General features: G+C 33.3%; 1 protein-coding gene and 1 long non-coding RNA gene across 5 annotated transcripts in view; one reads left to right on the top strand and one right to left on the bottom strand.

The window, feature by feature from the left end:
- LOC128080325 (uncharacterized) overlaps positions 1–20012 on the top strand; it is a 987521-nt gene that overhangs the window by 277093 nt on the left and 690416 nt on the right. The gene's annotated exons all lie outside the window — the stretch shown is intronic.
- The window catches only part of SGCZ (sarcoglycan zeta), a 335417-nt gene that overhangs the window by 80051 nt on the left and 235354 nt on the right, over positions 1–20012 (bottom strand). For all 4 annotated transcript variants that reach the window (XR_008206602.1, XR_008206600.1, XR_008206601.1 and 1 more), the window contains exon 3: positions 15394–15495. Coding sequence is in view for 1 of the 4 variants with exons in the window: in XM_052682407.1 (XP_052538367.1) it covers positions 15394–15495 (102 nt within the window). In the remaining 3 variants the exon portion in view is untranslated. The remainder of the gene's footprint in view (positions 1–15393; positions 15496–20012) is intronic.

The following is a 20012-nucleotide window of genomic DNA, read 5'->3' on the forward strand; positions in this document are numbered from 1 at the left end:
TTAAGAATTACCTTGGTTGTATTAAATTTACATTAAAATCATAACAACTGTTCTCTTGAGTTATTAGGCTGATAAATAAGAAGTGTTTTAGGGGTGTAAATGGCCTTTCAGATTTTCAATTAATAAAATTTGTGTCAAATCAAATACATCATTGAAGTTGTCAAAAGAATTGAAGATTGGACATGCTGACTAACTGATAGCTGGGTTTTTCATTTGCACTGCTGGAGATATATCCAAATACATTGAAAGAAGCATTTATTCAAAAATAAACCATGAACAGAAAAAATAACTGACAGTTTAAATGTTTGTATTGTTGCCTGCAGGCTTTGGAGTTGATACCTTATTAGCACTATTGTGTGGAAACTGATAAAAATACCAGCTTATACAGGAATCTTATTTTAAAGATTTAAAAATAAGGGTATTAACTAAAAACATGTACAGATTAAGCCAGTAATTTGTATGTACCTTCTTTGAATTCTCTAAATTCAGATAGACCATTCGGAGCTTAGTTGATTTAACTAAAAACAGAATCAAGCCTATAATGTACAATATACTGAAAGTTATGGATTCTATTTCCCTTCTGTCCCAATAAATTAACAAGAAATACTGGTAAAGCATAAAATTAAAAAAAAAAATTATTTAACAAAACAAATTATTGACTTGAGAGAATCAATATGCGTACACAGAAACCCACGTAGTATGAGAGGATTAGAGATTATCACAAAGAAACAGAGCATCTACTGCTACTGTAGATAATGCAGTTAAAAACAAACAAAAACAAAAACCCAATGACAACAAAAAAACACAAGCTATCTTAAATTTTCATATTGTGAGTTCTGAATCAGGCATTAAGTGGCAGAAATTGGGAGGACTGAAGAAGCATAATAATTAAACATCATGCATCCTCCCATGGCTCAATCTCAAGATTTCTGTATTTAACATTTCCAGAAACAAACAAACAAAAAAAGTAGAATAGTTGATCTAGTTACTAAAATTAACTACATTGCCAATGAATATTGGGATAATTAATACAGATTTGATATCTTCCTTCTGATACTATGTCTGAAAATTCAAGCTACAGGAAGGAAGAGGACAGACTCTTTAGCAGGGTCTGTGGTGGCAGAACAAGGCAGAACAATGCCTTCAAGCTTAAAAAATATATTTAGGTTGCATACTCCCTTTATGGGGAGGCTGTTGAGGCAGTGGAACAAGTTGCCTAGAGATGTGGTGGATGCCTTGTCCCTAGAGACTTTCAAGGCAAGGCTGGATCAAGCACTGGGCAACCTGATTTAGCTGTTCATTTCAGAGGAGTTGGACTAGATAACTTAGAAATGTCCCCTCCAACTTCTATGAAAATCCAGTTTTAGGAATCCCTATGGTTGTGACAAGTAAAATAACTGCTATGCCTCCACCAACTAGCAAAAAAGAAGCAGCAGCTTTCTTAGGTGCTGTGGGTTTCTGGAGAACATATATTCTGGATTATAGTCTGACTGTAAACCTTCCCTGTCAAGTGACTTGGAAGAAGAATGATTTTAGATTGGTAGTCCTGAGCAACAAGCCTTTGAAAAAATTAAATTGGAGATAGTTCATGTAGTTACCTTTGGGCCAGGTTGTGCAGGACAAGTTGTAAAAAAAAGCACTTTGGAGCCGCTTTGGAGCTGCTGGCAGAAAACCCCAGTGGAGTCTCAAGGTCAACCCCCAGTGTTTTGGAATTAAGTATGCAGAGGATTCAAGACCCACTACACTCCAACTGAAAAAGAGATATTGGCAGCATATGAACGAGTTTGAGCTGAATTGGAAGTGTCTGGTAACGAAGCTGAGCTGTCATGTGGCAACAAAACATAACAATACTTTCAAGAAGGTTCAATGTCTACTGCCACATCACCAGCATTTGCCTCTGATTTCACAGGCCAACATAATAAAGTAGCAGGCATTACTTTCATGGCAGCACTTGTGTATAGTCATTAAAGTTATGGATATAGAAATTAATATTATCATTTTTTTTCTCTTCTGTCTTAGTTTTTATTTCAACCCATGAGTTGAACTTTTGTGGGTTTTTTTTTCCAGTTATCTTCCCATCCCACTGGAAGGAAGGACGTGAATGAAAGACTATTTGCTGGTTAGCTGCTTGCCAGATTAAATCATGTGGCCTCAAAAACTAATTACTTAACAAAAGCTGTATTTTGACCAAAATCTAAGACTAATCCGCTATTTCTTGGTTTCTTTGCAAAGGCCTCCTTTTTTAAAAAACAATGAGAAGCTATGAGTTAACAAATCTCCTGAAAAAGAATGCTGGAGGTAGTTCTACTTCTTGCCAAAAGCAAAATCACAACCAAGCAACAATCCAACCAACTCCTAAGCCATTAATGATATCAAGAATAAGTCTTCTCTTAATAATATGCTGTTTTTTCACTCCAAACTGAAAAACATACATGATGAAAAATATTCTTATTAAGTACTTATCTGTAGAATTGATTTTCATTTAGATTCCTTCCAAGCTGGGCATGCAAACATAAATACACTTAATTTCTGCAAACTCTTGTAATTTAGAAAATCTCACTTATCTTGCTAGCAACATAATTCGAGTAATACGTACATTTCTGTAGTCTTAAAACTGAAAATATGTACCACAAATCTTTCAGGATTGACGATGGGACTGGAAAACATACATTTTATATATTTAATTCTAATGGTTATTGGGTTAAGTAAAATCAAGCTCCCAGAGAATTCCACAAAACTAAGTTATCTCATATATTTGGTATAGAAAATGGTCATGTCTCTATTCAGCAATATTTTCAATAAATTCATATCACTACTGATACAGCTCAGATGTGGTACACTTTTTCTAAAATACTAATATTTAAAATTTCATGCTTTTTTTGGGCTATTTCAATTCAATTAATGCCATTCAGGTTTTATAAAGCTCAGGGTTTGCACATAACTTCCTTTTCTTTTAATTGTCTCTTCAGTAGGTCATAACAGAATAGGTTAGGAAGAAAATTACTAAGCACCATGACTAAAATTTCCTGTATTTTGTAAAAGTGGGAGCTTTTGATGATAATTCATAGTTTACATTGGAAGAGATGAGGAGTAAGAAATATCTGAAGTTTGAGTTGATGATAACGCAGTACTGTGGCAGCTGAAGGAGATGGAACACTAGGCACAAATACTTATTTTTTTATAAAAAGAATCCCTGTTTCTAACATAATTAAATATCTCAACTGATCAGATGTACTATTTTTTGAAAACTTATCTTTACAAATTTCTCACTTGTTTGCCAAATCTGAACCACAGAAGTCACTCAAATATTAAAAATTAATCTATACTTGTGTTTTTGTTTCATATATGCTTGTATCTATTTACACTCAAGTACATGCATACACAGAGATTCCACTGTTGTGGAAGGATACATTTCAGACAAGCAGGATGGATTATACCTTCCTATTTTTCTATCTTACCTTGACAGTGTAGCTGCTGTTTACTTTCATTTGCTCTACTGCTAGTGTTAGTGCTCCTGCTCCTCAAGCATCTCCAAGGATGAAGACATTTGCTAGAAACAATTTATAACAAAACTGTTTATCCTTCTTCCCCAGTCAGGACCAAAATCATTATCAATTTATTTATTTATTTATTTTTAAGTAGGGAAACGGTATGGGTAGCCTCATCAGCAAATCTGTTTTAGTAAAGCAATAAAATAAGGGTAGGACCTACTTTTTCTGATTAGAAAAAAATAAACATCACAGATCACAAGAAATTTATGTCTGATTAGTACTAAAAAAATAAAAAATAATTTAAAGGAGAAGGATGAGCTTAAGATAATGTTTGTAAACTACATCTTGTACAAAAAAAAACAAAATGATGGTAGTAATAGCAACTGAGGGCACAGAACATTACTGATAATCTCAGTATGCTCAATATAAAATAGTCCACAGCAACTGAATATTTCTTTACATTGTACTCATACCACTACGACCTGATGTTATCATTCACTCACATCACCTAACAATCTAACAACTCACACAGTCTTTTAAATTATCTAGCCTTACAACCTTCCTAAATGGAAAAGTGCTGTTATCACTGTTTTACAGAAAAGAAATTGATATGCAGAGGTCATCTTGTCTAAAATGCAGAAAAAAAAAAAAGAAAAAAAAAAAAGCCTACTGACCTTCCAAAATTCCGCTTCTCCTAGGCTTTGAATTCATTGCAGTGCAATAAATAAATAATTAAATAAAAGAATAAAGATGCAAATTTGAAGCACTCACACAAATCCTGGAAACAGTGCCCTCTTGTCTCAAAAATGGTATGAAATACCACTGAGAAATCTTTTATCTTTAAAGACTGTCTAACTAAGATGAATTGTTTACTCTCAACCTTACCCTTTATACCTGCCTTAGATTGGAAGAAAAAAAGCATTCAAAAGGCTAGCAGATACTTGTTCAATTTCTCAGCTTTGTGCAATAATGGTTTATGTTTATTAATCCAACTTCTTAGAGAATTTAGGACAAAGTAACACATTGTTTAGGCTGGAAATTCTATGTATTCAGTATAAAAACAAATTAGTAATACATTAAATTACCAAAGATTCTTCCAAGACACTGAATGGAGCTTAGTCAAAAGGCAGAGTAGGAAGTAAAGTCTACCGTTTAAGGTCTACTGTTTGTGATGAACTGCAGAATAAATAATTAGCTCACATAAAATAATTCAGGTAATCAAGAAGACAATTGTATTCACAACAAAAGCTAAAGGGTTATCCTCAAGAGAACAGTGAAAATAAAAATTTCCCTGCATAGTCTGATAACTTATGAATGAAATGGTATAGGGACCTGTAAAGATAGTCTAGTTTAATTGCCTGACCACTTCAGAAGTAACTGTAAATTACAGCATATTTCTGAGAACACTGTCCCAGCCTGCTTGAATGCTGACAGCTTTGAGACATCAACTGCTTCTCGAGGAGATTCTACACTCACAATACAGAAATTTTTCATAATGTCCAGTCTATTCCATCCCTGGTGCAATTCTGTGTCATTCCCATACTGCCATTGGCTTCTGGAGCAGAGCCCAGCACCTCCCTCTACTCCCCTTCTCAGGGAGTTACAGAGAAGTGAAGCCTTTCCTCAGCTTCCTCTTCTTTAGACTGGACAACTCAAGTGTCCTCCTCTTCCTCTCACTCCTGGACATGCTTTGCAGCTCTGTTACCATATCTGATGCCCTCAAGTACCTTACTTTATATATCGTGGAGCTCAGAACTACACGCAATATTTGAGGTGAGGCTATGCCAACAATGAATGTAGCTGAAGAATCATTTCTTTTGGTTAGCTGAGTCAACACTGAATTATAGTATAATCTCTCAAATATTTCTCTTAAACACTTGAATGTCCTCAAAGGAATAAATAAAACAAAATAAAAATAAAATACAGAATGAAAAAAAAAAAAAAAAAAAAAAAAAAAGAAGGATGAAAACCTTTACAAGGAAAACACTGAACAAAAAAGGAAAGGTATTTCTGTGGAAGTTTGTGAACAAGTATATGCAAACAAATAAGTGAATTCTAATTCTATGCAGATTCTTTGCCCATTAAACCTTATTCAAAATAGCTTCTTAATGTACAGACAAGCACAATAGATTTACAAGCAAAAAGAACAGATACCTAAAATCCAATATTATTAAGAGCTTTCAGAAACTAATGAACTTTTAGAAGTCAAAACTGAAAAAGGTTTCTTTTTCATTCTCAGTGTAAATAATTTTTCATTAATATTTCTCACTTGGAAATTTCAGTCTTTAAAGATTTCTCTATCACTATCAGTTGTTTTTGTAATCACAGAAACATATCCAAAGGGTCTGTGAGAAAGTACATAGCCTAGATCACTATTGCAAACATTAATTAAAACTTCTGCTTAAACCTACAGTGACAGTTTGATTATTGAAATAAATAAATTGGTTGTACTTACATTTACAATGAAGTTATAGAATATGAGAAAGAAACTTTGGGTGCTGAAGTACCTAATGTTTTTTCTGTGTTTTTGTTGCTTGTTTTGCTTTTGATTTGTTTTCCCTCTGTTAACAATGTCAACGTATTCCAGTTAAGTTTTGCTGAAAAGTAATCTCGTTTACATGTGCTGAGACCATGCCATAATGTACACCAAAGGAGAGTAATAGAAGAGAACCAGAAGATGTACTTTACAAGTACACTCTCGAAAACTGAAATGCTAGATGGGACGAAATAGATTATAGGAGGTTCACCTTTAAGCAGCTAGAATCACATTTGAAAAGGATTGTAAAATGAAGATTAAAATCTGAGGTTCTGTATATCCAGCTACAGAGAAAAAAAGCAGTTCACTAGAATTAATATTCGAGAGCAAATTTTCACTTAATCTATTAAAATAAAAAAATATTATATTACATATTAAAATACTACAGAAAATATTATAAAATCAAAAATATGCAGAATATCATAGTAAAAGTTAGTTTACTGACCTTCATATAAGATCATATAAAATAGGAACCATTCACATACTTAGTATATTCAGTTATTTTATCTAAGTGTATCCTGTTTTAAGGAATAAGTGATATTGCACTAAATGTTTTGTATGAGCTGAAATTTGAGCCAAGTGTGCAATTAAGTCTCTCTCATCTTTTCACACAGAAAACCACACAGAAGAAATTGGTAATCTCAGCTTAATTGATTTTAAGTAAGTTTCTCATAAAGGATGATTTCATCCTTGTCCTAGGATGTCTCCATTTCTGAAGGCTTTAGACACTTTTGACTGGACAGGAAAGTCTTATCAGGCTAGAGCTGAAAAGCATTAGATTCCAGTTGGGAATCACCCACAATTAAATCTTAGTTTATGTTAATTTACTTTGATTCCTATGTTTGTTCCAAGTTTGCACTTGGTTTATTCATTTGGAGGAATTTTAAAGCAAGGGTATATTATGCTGGATGCATCTGCAATTCCTTCTGAATTATGCAGTACAACTTGTGATCCTGACCCGAATGTCATGCATACCAGACAGATGTTCTCTCTATATGCTCAGGTGGGTCCTATGTAGAAAATGAGATACACGGGAGATAAAGAGAATGATTTGTGCCATCATGGTTCTCACTCCACTAAAAGATAAGGACAGGGGTGAAATGCAGAGTCCCTAACTGTAAAATGAAAAAAGATATTAATACCGTTGTACACAGATGTTTACATCTGAGTACTAAACTCAAAGTGAAAAAGAGATTTACATCTGTTACTGTTCCTGTAATATACTTATGTGGCAAAATTTCCTACACAGAACTAGTTATTGTTTTAGGCTACTGAACTCACACAAAGCATCTACGCCATGCTCACCAGGTGTCACTTCCAATACATGGATCAGAAATTACATCAAACTGCAGAAATACAGTTAAAAGTCCAGACTAACCAACAGCTGCAACCTTCGAAGTGCACAGAAATACACAAATACTGGTGCTGATTCTATCTGTAGCCAGAACAGATCTTAATGCTCCTCTAGCAGTATGAAGAATAGCTGATAAATAGCTTAAAGTCCTAAGAACAAGGTACACAGCACATCTGGAGAGAGTGTGAATGTGGCCTTTTGCATATTCCACTGAAAAACAGTTTAGATATTCATATCAAATTTCTTTGTGTCTGTGAAAACTTGTGAAGTATTTCAAGCTATTGTTTTTCAATAAATAGGAGATTTTGGAGGAAAAAAAAGTGAACAGTAGGTGCCATAGCTTAGTATAAAGTTTACTTCCCCCCAGTCCCCTCAACATACCGGTCTTCTCTATGTACAAATCCCATTAATGTAAGATAAAGATGCACTTCATTCTCGTATCCGCTGCTTTTGGGTATTCTCTCCACCTTACCTTTGCAGTAAGTATTCATAACCCTTCTCATTTTCCTAAGAACAATGTTGTATTCACCTTATTTGTACTGAAGAGTCAGTGAAGCTACTCCAAAAATTAGCATACTTTCGATATGAATCAGTGTTGCAAAATACTAGCACATACTACAGAAGTGATCTTACAAATACAGAAGCAGCATCTGCATCTTGACAGAACATGTGGTAGCTCATATTTGGATAATCATGATATTTTTACTAAAGCATTTCTAAAACCAGATTTTCTACTTCTAGGATATATAGTAGATATAAAAAAGCTGATTCACTCTGAAATCTTCTGTGTTAAGTGCTTTGGCTCACCCTGCCATGAGAGTTTACTGGCATTTCAAAGTGCCTACATTTGATGAAAATGACAACACAAGTATCAAGGACTTTTCTTGGGGATTTAGTAGATGTGCAGTTTACTCAAAAAGAAATACCACAGATTTAAAGGAAGATTCTGATCTGGCACATACCTAGTGGAGAAACAAAGCGAGAAATTCTTTTAAGACATTTTTTATTTATATCCTAATTCTAGCAAGTGAAAAAAAAAATAAAAACATTTATAGTCATTCTATACTATTAGCATAAAATTCAGTTTTCCTTTCTACTAAAAAACATTGTGACACTTTTCATGTAGATCACACTACTGAAGTGCCAAGTTCAATATTGACAGATATTTCAGTGTTACTAATGAAAATTAGCTAGGCTCCAGACCAAAAACCATTTGACCATCACCAGCTTACACCCATGCCACTGCAATTACCATTTATACTTGTACAGACTTCTGCAAGAGCACATACTGTAGTGGCTGTTGGCAGAACTGTGCATGACAGATTGTCTCCGTAAATTAACAAACCTTGTGAAATGCAGTTACTTTCTTAGCAGAACAACTGATTTGAATTCAGCTGAAGGTACAAATGAGTCTCTGGCTGAAGCCCAAGAGCCAGCTTTTCTGTAAATCCCCAGATGTTTCTTGTACAATCATGATGCTGAAATTGTAATTACCAATTCCAATGCAGGATGTTAAAACTTGTTCACTACTTCTGTTATAAGACTTTTACTTTCCTTGCGAGTTTTCATTACCTCAATCTCACTGATGAATTATAACATCCATAGTCTAATGTTCTTCCCAGTTTTTTCCAGTATTCACTTCCTACTGAATTTCTTAAAAAATTACCCTTAGTATCTTTAAGACATAAATAACACATCAAACAGCAGTGCACTAGTTTTGTTTTTCTTTTCTATTTAAGATTTTTTCTATAGCTTGAAGATTTGTCCTTAGAAAATTTAAGATGGCAATTAGATCTAAACTTTTCTTGATGCTTAATTTTAAACTTTGTCAAATAAAGCAGAATCTTGATAAGTGTTTAAAGTCTAATTTATTACATAAACATTTGATGCATCAGTGGTCTAGACTGCACATTGTTGCTACAGTTGAACTTTAAAATAATACAGATTAACAGCATGCTTATACTTCGAAAGCATACTTTGTAATGAAGACTTAAAATTGTTTTGCATTGGGCAATTATTTTCATGAAGATGCTCTTCAAGTCAGTAATGCTTTCAACTAACCTTAGTATTATTTGTTATCACTGATGGATGCAGAACAGTAGGACAGGGTCCAAACACTGTTCTTGTTCTGAAATAAACAGTACTTACGTTTTTTTCTTAAATAATAAATTCAAAACTTCTTTAGAGTAACAGTAGTACCAAAAATTCTACTGCTATGATGAAAAGTAGAACTTAAGTTTTTTACATCTATAAACAAAAACTACTCTTATTTTCTTACACACTGAAGATGTGTAAGAAAAGAAAGTTACCAGTATATCTTGCAATGTCTAACATAATGAAAAAGGAAAATGTTACATAACTAAAATACACTTGTTGCTGCAACTGCAAATATTTTAGTAATTCTTTATTACTACTTCATTAAGAAGCCTGTAGAACTTCTTGTACTTGTTTACCTTTTCTACCTCATCTTTATTTGATACTTCATTATAAGTAATGTTGCAGTTGCACATTCCTAAAATGTTGCAGTTGCACTTCCTAAAACAGACAGAAGTTCAATAGATTCTGTGAGAAATTAATATGGCACCATAAAAAAAAAAGAAAAGAAATTTAAATTAATAGAGGAAAGGATGTCAGACATATACAAAGGAGTCTGAAGATTCAATCAAAGCAAGAGATGGATTGGAACCTTCTTCAGGGAGTAGTAAAAAATAAACAAAAAATACTCTAAGAGAATATTCGGAAGAGAAACTTTCATTGCTGGTGATTAGTTATTTATTTCTTATGATAACAAAAGGCCGTATACTAAGAACTCAAAAAGCACACTTAGTATCCATAAAGTCTTCAGTACTTAACAGTGATCAGTAAATGTAACCTGCTGTATATAGATATGTACACTACAAATATCTGCTCATCTGTCATGGAAAAATGAAAAATTAACAAATGCTGTAGATTTTGAAAGCAGTGAAATCCAACTTGGTTCTCCCTGAAAACAAAAAAAAACCACTTCAAACTGGAGATAGTAATATGTATGCCTTTTTTTTTTTTTTTTTTTTTTTTTTTTTTATTTGCCAGTAGTAGTCACACGCTGTGTAGGAACAAACAAGTTGTTACTATAAGAGAGGATTGGTGTCCTAATCACAGAATGTAAAAATAGATGTGACATTTACTCCTCAACTTGTACTTGGAAGTAAATGTAAGATTCTGAATATTCATTAATTTTCTCGATTATCATGCAAGATAAATTGTGAGCAATGTCTCAAAGCTATTATATTTCTCCAAAATAAATCTGTATTTTCTTTTCCAGATTCATTTTCTTTTCTTTTTTCCCTCACAGAATACAGAAATGCTGCGAACAATAATAGGGGGAAAGAAAAAGACCTCAATCTAATACAATGTAAGTCTGGTAAGTTTCATAGAGAGATGGAAAAACTATCACTTTCTAAACTGGCTCATAAAACTGTGGAAGTTTACTTCTCTGACTTTACATCAGCTGTCATTAAAACAAAAATTGCTTTGCAATTTCTTCTTGAACATTTCCAGCACTTCTACAGTAACATGCAGATTCTGTTTTTCAGTTTGACCACTTTTGTTTTCAGATCATGAATGGTTTATCTACTTTATATGATTCGTCTGCAAATATTTTACATATACATCATATCAAATACAAAGTATTCTGAAAACAAAACTGACATTAAAAAAAAAAGACTTTAATAGTTCTATTTCATTCCAAAATATGAAATAAATTTGTCCATATTTATCAGGTAAAATAGCTTTGGTAAGTAGGCTTACATCTCTTGAAATAATGTGTTCTATATTTGAGACAATTTCTGTTTCTGAATGAATATAAAAATTCTTTGATTAACCCCTACAATTTTGAGAGTGATCTGATCTGAAACAGGAAAAGAGTATAGTTATCAGTTAGGAATAACAACAACTCTGAACAGTTTTAATTATTTCTCACATTCACTTCTTCAAGTTATTTATAAATTCATCCCAGTCTTGAATTGTGTGCAAACTTGCTGAGGTTGCAGTCCACATGTCCAGGTCATTCATGAAGAAAATAAACACTGTTGGCCTTAGTACTGGACCCAGAAGTGTGCCATAAGTGATTGGCCTCCAGCTGGACCAACAAGCACAAAATTTTAAGCCAGCAATTCCACCTGTTTTCAGTCTATCTCACTGCCATCTTATTTAACATGTACTTCATTCAAAAAGAATGTGGTAGAACATAGGGTCTAAAGACATGATAATCAACAGTAGTAGTTCTCATCCACCACACTCCTCACCTTGTTGTAAAGGATTGTCAGGTTGGCCAGATATGATTTCTATTTCATAAATCCATGCTGACAGCTCCCAGCAGAATTTTTCCCACACGCGCATTCATTGCTGTCAATACACTGAGTCTTTGGATACAAGATAGATCTCCTAGTAAGCTTAAAAGCACACTGTTCAAAGTTATTTTTGGCAAAATGCATCTTTGCATTCTAAAGGCCTGCAAGTAAGAGCACAGCCTGATTTGAATGAAATTCATTACAAATTATCTCAGTAGTCCCTATATCATGGTTAATAGACTGGAAGTATTTGGGGAAAGATAACATATGTACTTCACTTATACTTAATGACTTACAAGGATATTTTCCCCCTAACTTCTCCTATTCCTGCCCCATTCCATTTTTTTTTTTTTTTTTTTTTTTTTTTTCCCCTCCAGGTATATGCATAAATTTCTGCCTAAAGAGATAAGATAAAGAATATGTAGATTTTTCTCCTTTTCAGGTCTTTTTTTGTTCCTGGTTTGTATCATATTTTGTTTGGAAAAATGAATAGAAATTATTCTTAATTTTAAATATGCATGGTTTTTAAGGGTTTGCTTAGCCTCTGTAAATTCCAATGGCATTATTTTAAAGTTGTTCAGGGAAAAAGAAACAAAAACAAAAATAATGTAATTTCTCAGATAATTCACACAGTTAAAACAGCACAAAGTATACTCAGTTTCAGTGAGAATCACATACAGGATATGATAATCACCAAAAAGAAATATCACAGTTTCAGTTAAATTTGCCCCAATGGAACACACATGCATTACATCAAGGAACTATTTCAAAATTGAAGATGCAATTGATGCCAAAACAACAACAACAAAAAACAGAATAACAGTTTCTACTTAATTAACTTCCCACATCTTTCTGAAGAAGTGTTCCCAAATCAAATTCAGTTCCTCAGGCTCATATAAAATCGAGTGGATATAGCCACTCATGACTTTATTCATGAGTTGCAATCAACCAAAATAAAGATCTTCAATAATATTAAGTCAGAATTTTCTGTATACAACCAGACATCTTCCTTGGATGAGCAACAAATCACAGTAATAATAAGTGGAGTCCAGGTTGACATGAAAAAATGATGTGTTCAGAAGATAGACTTGCACAATTGGATGACCCCCAGATAAGTTCCAGTGAAGTATAGCAAATCAAGGGCAAAATCATGAATCATGAAGGTCTGTCTGCTGTCAGTGAACAGTGAGTATAGCCAACTCAATTTCAGAATGACAGCCGCTACAGAGACCACCAACAAATATAAGTGACTTGTCCCTTGGCAAATCTTCTGATTAAGAAACATTCAGATCTTGTTCATAGCCAATAAATTGACACTGAGCTTTCAGTACACTGGAACTACATCATGCTGAGAGTCAAATGACTTAAGGAGCCCTTTTATTTATGCCATACTAATGGCTTTATCTTGAGTGACAGATGAAGGGTAAGGCTGAAGAGTAGATATTAGAAAAATGAACTGTGGGCCATTGTAGATTTTATCAGAGAGGTATGTCACCAGTAACTGCAGAAACAAGCACTGAACTTTGCACTGAGCAGTAAAGATGGCAGACTCTGAGGTGTCTTTGCGACTTTTTGATAATACAAAAAAAGCCTTTTAATTGAGGCTTCCAGGATATCTGTACACCTCAGTAGCAACAGGATTCAAAGAATTAAATTATACTGCATGAACATGTTTTACCAGCTCCAAATCTAGCTAACAGATAGTTCCCATATAAGCACAGAATCTTTCTTAGCACCAGCTGCTGCAACCTGCTGATAATATCATTGGTCTTCCCACCTCACTCTGCCTTCTTATGCCTGTGGAAAAGTTATGAAGCCCTGACCTGCAATGCTGACAGTCCTAGAGAGAGCTCCCAGGAGTCAGTCTACAAATCACATCACTAATGCAGAGAAATACAGATGTTCCAAAATAACACTACTAAATTCATTACAGTTTGCATCAGGGGTTAATTGGGTGATATCACTTCATTGTCTCTGTTTTTTAATGGGAAATGGGTAAATGTACTTAAAGAGCAACTTTCCTTTATGAAAATAAGCAGCATGTGCATGTAAAAGAACAAATTTGGCAGTTTCAGATGTGTTTTGGATTCTACTGATTCTGACAGTTTAGTACTTCATACTATTCTGTTCATTTAGAAATAGATAAAAGACTATTCTAACTAATTTGAAGAACACTAAAATTACAAAATTCTTAAGGAAACAATAGAACATTATAGAAATAATATACACATGGGCAGTGTTCCCCACTGTAGATGCGTTTCCAATTTTGGAAGGCAGAATCTGATCTTACTGATCAATGCTTAAAAAGTCATTTATTTAATTATGCATTGAGTGTTTTCTAAGTTGCTTTGCTTTGGTAGGTATTTTGTTTGCTTGTTTTTAGAATTCAAACATTTTAACCAATATCAAAGCTATGATATTTGCACTTATTCAGAAACAACTCTACTTATTTTGTAATGTTAGCTAGTAACTAATATTTTAAGCTACTATTATAAAATAAACATTACGAGCAATGTTTTGTAACTGAATGTATGATGAATTGAAAAATCAAAGATATATGTTTATTAAAGCCTTAAAGATTCAAAATTGTTGAGGATGAGATTATTAATCTCATTATGAAATAGTTTTTCATTATCAAGAATAATATTGTTTCTCTGTCAAATATTGAAATATGGTAGTTTTACAGAAAAAAAAGGACCAATGCATTTGTCATTCATCTCATATATCCATTAACACAAGAGTGAACTAATTAAGAGAAATGGGAAGGTGTCATGATCTCATTTATGAATGTACTTGAGACATTCCGTATACAGACAAAAGATAGATTTTAACAGACTCTAAAGAATTTTCCATAAAGACACTGACGGTAAATACAATTTCTTTCTTGCTAGCTTTAGCTCTATACATACTACAATTCTTTACACATGGTTGATTGAAAAGTGTTGTAAAACTCTTCTCTAATTATAGATTATTGTATGAATTGTGAAGAGAATTTAAGAGACTTTTGTTTCTAAATCATTTATACCATACTGATAATGTTGAATAAATAGCACGAATGAGTGAAAACACCTATATCAAAACGATCTACACTGAGTTTCTGTAGTATTTTCTTTTCCTTCTTTTCTTTATAATAATCTGCTACCACATAAGAAAATGACTGCATTTAAACAGCATTTTAAAATGGCTTGCCTTGAAAAATTACAAGCTAGAGACATGATACAGTTCAACAAGATTGTCTGTAAAAAAAAAAAAAATAATAAAAAAAAAAAGAGAGAAGAAAAAAGAAAAAAAAAAAAACCATTCTAGCTAAAAACAGAAAGGAAATAAAATCCCTGACAATTTCAATACATTTTACACACATAATTCACCTTGTACTTCTAGACTTAACTACTGATGAAGAGTTCAAATGCTCCATTCTCAATGCCAACATCATTTCAAATATGAAATATAGAAGTTTTGAGTCTTGTTTTTAAGGATGATGCATTTCTTTTAAGTGGCAAGCAAAGTTTGAAGAAAAAAAATGACACGAAGGAAGATTTCGCTGTTACATATTCTCAAAACAAACCTCTATGGATCGCTAATTTAGGAGGTGTAATAATGAAACTGTGTAGTTTGAGGCTGAAGAGATCATTTATATTAGCTGCACATTAAGGGAAAAAATGATATAAAAAAACCACCTACCTTTCGGGAATTGATTTCTTTCACGTATAGTGGAAGTAGAAATTCAGATATTCCTTCAAGTCGTATTCCTTTTTTAGTGACTCTCAAATTTCCCATTCCATCCTACAATCAATAACATATACATACATTTCACTTTATGAAATAATGTTATCCAGAACAAAGTGAAAATAATAGTATCTGGCCTAATATCTAAAAGTATAAAATGAGTGTTAGGATACAAATGGTGAAGTGAAATGTCCCGCAGAATAGCACAGTGTAATAAATTCTTTCTTATGGTTAGTAGTCAAATCATAGTAAGGTCTGTGTTGCTGGTCAACTGAAATATGACTGAAGATACTCAGAATGTCCAGCCAATAAACAGTTTTGAGTAAAACAGAGACAAATATAATTATCCACTGGTCTAGTCTGTTCTAAAATTACTACTGTATTGTTAATTTCTTGGATCTCTGATGATTTGCATTACAAAAATACCACGAACTCTCTCTATATCGCTTTTTTTTTTTTTTCTTTCTTTCTTTCTTTTCTGAAGTACTACTGTGTGGTGCCTAGGAATGGAATTTCAGTGAGTGTATGGAAAAAGTTCACATGAACTGTTCGTGATAAAGCTTTCACTGCTCCCAGCTCTTCTGATATGGATAGGAGTTGGACAGAGGAACTAAGAGATAAATCCTCACTTGGGACCTGTGGCATTTGACTGCACACCCCACTCTGCTGGTGATCTACACACATTATTCCTTGGCTGGATGTAATGCAATGGTGCAAGTGTAGATAATTTTACATATGCCTTCATTGTGGAGACGAAGCTGGATCCTGAATTACACCTGTTATGCTATTAGTTATCTCTAAATATGTATGCAATATTTTTTAAAGCAAATTATTTTTTGTAGTGTAATATTAGAAAACATTATGTCAGGTCACAGGAAAACATCCTACGGGAAAAAAAAAAAAGTTTTGTAATTAGTAGTTGCTCATCTTTACTAAGAATACTAAGAACATGTTACTAGTGAAAAGGACCTCAAAATGAAAAGTTTTGTTGTTTTTGTTTTGTTTTAATCTGGATAGAAATAAGAAACAGGCTACTCTAAAAGACTGGATGAAAAAAGCCAACAAAATGATCCAATGCACAACAAAATATATACAAATTAAAGCAGCACAGCAATGCTTTAGCTGTACTCTTACAGTTAAAGCAATGAAATCAGTTTCAAACTTAGAGACAGGATCATTTTTCACACTGACTGAGATTCAAGATTGTACCTGTTACTATATTCTTGACAGAAGATAATTCTTCACTGTGCAGCCAGTGGAACACAATTTGACTCACTTCAGTGCAAAATTAGCAAATGTGACCTAATTGATGATTAAATGCTTAGAAGCAATTACTACGTGTACTGCAGTAGAGAAGCAAGAGCTTGTATTTCTGCTTCTGGCCATATTTTATAACCTTGACCTGCTAAGCAGTCCTACACAGCTTGATGGCAGTATCCACAGCTGATACAGCTGATGCTGAAAGAGGACACCAAAGTACCTACATTTATACTTACCTAAAGATAGTCTAGAAACTATCACGATTCCCTTTTCTAAAACAAATAATGATACCAACATGGCAGGTATTCAATTGATACTATTGTTATCTACATCTGAAGTATGACTGTAAATAATTTAAGAGAGGAAAATAAAATGACATTGCATACAATGCAATTCAACTGAAATAATTTCCCAAACTCAAGGATATAGTGTCAGACAGCTTTCCAAACTATAATAGATCTGTAAAAAACGTGCTTTTGGGAATTATGCTTTCACATTTCAAGTCTGAAGGTACTTGTAAATGTCTGACTACAAAACCAGAAACTTTCAGAGCAATAAAATAAATATAACTTCACTCCAAAGCAGACAAAATACAGAATAACAAAAACTACTGCTAAGGTTACATACAATACAAAATGTACTTGCTAAAGTATTGTGGCACAAGGAGAGCTATTGCAGATTCTGTAATGGTCCATCCAATATTTAGCAACGCTTGAAAATGCTAAGCCAGTAACTGCCTTTGTGCGTGTTTGTGTGGCAAAAGGGCTATCTGTATTCTTTTTTTGACATCTTAATCACCAAACAGTAACTAAGTTGTATCTTGATCTTTCCATATATATATATATATATATATAGATCACTACACATGGACCACTATAGATCACTATAAAAGGATCTTTTAATACAAAAAGGTTACAAATAGCTGATATTTTATAACAGGGCAGAATACAAAGCAGTGTTGTCTATTTTTGAGAAGAAAGATAAATAAAGAAATTGTACAATGCTTTTCCAAGTACAGCTTTCACTAATATCCAGTAACTCTAAATTTCAACAATTTCATTTTTCTATGTATCTTGTAGGACTAGCATATAAAATAATCATAGGATAAAATAACCTGAGAAAGGAGAACAACCATGTTATAATAATTTGGCAGTGAATAAATACTAAACAAGAACGACACCAGTTTATTTTTTTTAGGTATAAACACATTTTAGAACTGAAAAAGCAAATTCAATATGTTGTTACATCTGCTTGTGCAGAATGTCTGCAACTGCCAGACGTTAGCTACTATTCACAATGAAACTGAAAAACAAAATTCTTAAGACTGGAAATGTCTAGAAAACTTCTATTGAGCCATCTTATTTGTAGGCACATGATAAAATCTGTAATCATACAAAATATTCTCTTTCCTGAATCCCTGCTTTTTTCACACAACTTTCACACTACTCATTTAAAAAAGAGCTAGAATTACAGAATGATTTGGGTTGGAAAGCACTTCAAAGAGCACCTAGTTTCAATCCCCTGCTGAGGGTCACTTCTTATTCTCCTATCACCTCACTATTTTCTTCACTATTGATTTATTGTAATCTGTTGAACGTCTGCTCTGAAAACAGGACTGTCAATCTTTGTTTTTGCTTCTGCTTTCCTAAGTGTTTATTACTGAAGTTCTGGAGCTCCACACAATTCTTAATTAATTTTCAAAATACTTTTGGTGGGTTTACACTAAGTGATACTGTTCTTATGTTACAGAAAGTGAACTGAAAAACAAAAATTAATTTGTGCTTTTCTTTTTTGTGCTTATCATATTCTGTTTGTTTTCAACAACAGGAAGTTGATATGCACAGAAAATTTAAATTATCACAGTCTCAAACAAACTAAAAGCACAGGTTACAGTGTCAATATATATATATATTTTTTTCTGAGCAACATTTCTAAGACCACATCATACCTTTTTTTCCAAAATTCAGCTAGCCACCTACCCAAGTGCAACAGTCTGAATGCAGAAAGATTCTGGACATACAGGAGCATTCCATTTTCAGTAAAACTATTCAGTATGAAAAGACAAAGTATTCCGGATTGAGAGCCACAAATAGTGTGATAAGATATAGATATAGACTGAATAGGGTACCTGTGACCTTAACAGCTTGACAAGTGCAATAATCTTCCAGAAAACAAGTTCCTAGAGCATATGCAATATCTGTTATGAAATAAGACTGAACAGTAAAATAAGGAAAATAGTTAAATATGTATTACAATGCGCTTAACAAGGTTCTCCTCCGTCACAGAATCATTGCTTACTAGGTTTTCTTCATCAAAAATTCCCCACCCAGTTTCAGCTTGGGTTGGAATAAATGTGTTTTTTTTTTTATATCATTGAGTTAGAATTAGGCTGTTACAGAGAAAAAAAAAAAAAAAAAGTCATACTTGAAAAGTCATTAAAACTGAAAAGATAAATCAGAAACAAATCCAGTGTTCTCAGTCCATTTAATGCACCCATTTGTATGAAGATCAGTCTATTTACAATGCTCCTCCCAAAAAAGCAAGAAAATAATATTAAATTTTAAAACAGAACTGGAGAAGAGTTTTGTCTTAAGGTATACTTGCAACTTCCTATGTATATGATTCTGATATAATATTACAATTATAGTTTGGTTTAGGCAATCCTTTTGCTAATCATCTGGGTAAACTGCCCAATTTACTTAACAATTTCCAGGCAACAGATATTCAAATTATCATTTGCATTTATGATTTGATTTCATTCAAGTACAAAAATACACTTGAATGAAGTATACAAGTACAGTCTTACAACAGATAAATACTAATACAGAATACCATATCTAGCTTGGATAGAGCTAGTTTTCTTCATAGCAGCTTGTATGGAAATACTTTTTTGGATTTATGACTACATCATCAGAGTTGACAACACACCAGTGTTTTGGCTGCAGCCAGACAGTGCTTGCACAGAATCAACTCTGTAGAGTGGCAGACAGAATGCTGTGGATGACTGGGAAGATTATCTACAGTAGTAGCTATAGTGATGATAAAATACTAGATATGCAAAAGGAGGAAGTTGACAAGGCAAATTATTTGTACTGTGTTCACACACACAAAGGGCTGGGTTTCATAAAGAGAGCTACATAAAAATTCCAGCTGGAGGAAAATGGTATTTGGGCATGATAATAAAACATAAAACTATGGATAATAAGACGAAAAACTATAGTCAGCTACTGGCCTGTGTAAACAGAAGTGGAGGCAGGAGGGCACGGGGACCAGCAATGAAAATACCGGGAGTTTTCCTTCTTTGCAAGGAAAGG

Source organism: Tympanuchus pallidicinctus, unplaced genomic scaffold (assembly GCF_026119805.1).
Source record: "Tympanuchus pallidicinctus isolate F22 unplaced genomic scaffold, pur_lepc_1.0 scaffold2, whole genome shotgun sequence".
In the NCBI taxonomy this organism is placed as follows: Eukaryota; Metazoa; Chordata; class Aves; order Galliformes; family Phasianidae; genus Tympanuchus; species Tympanuchus pallidicinctus.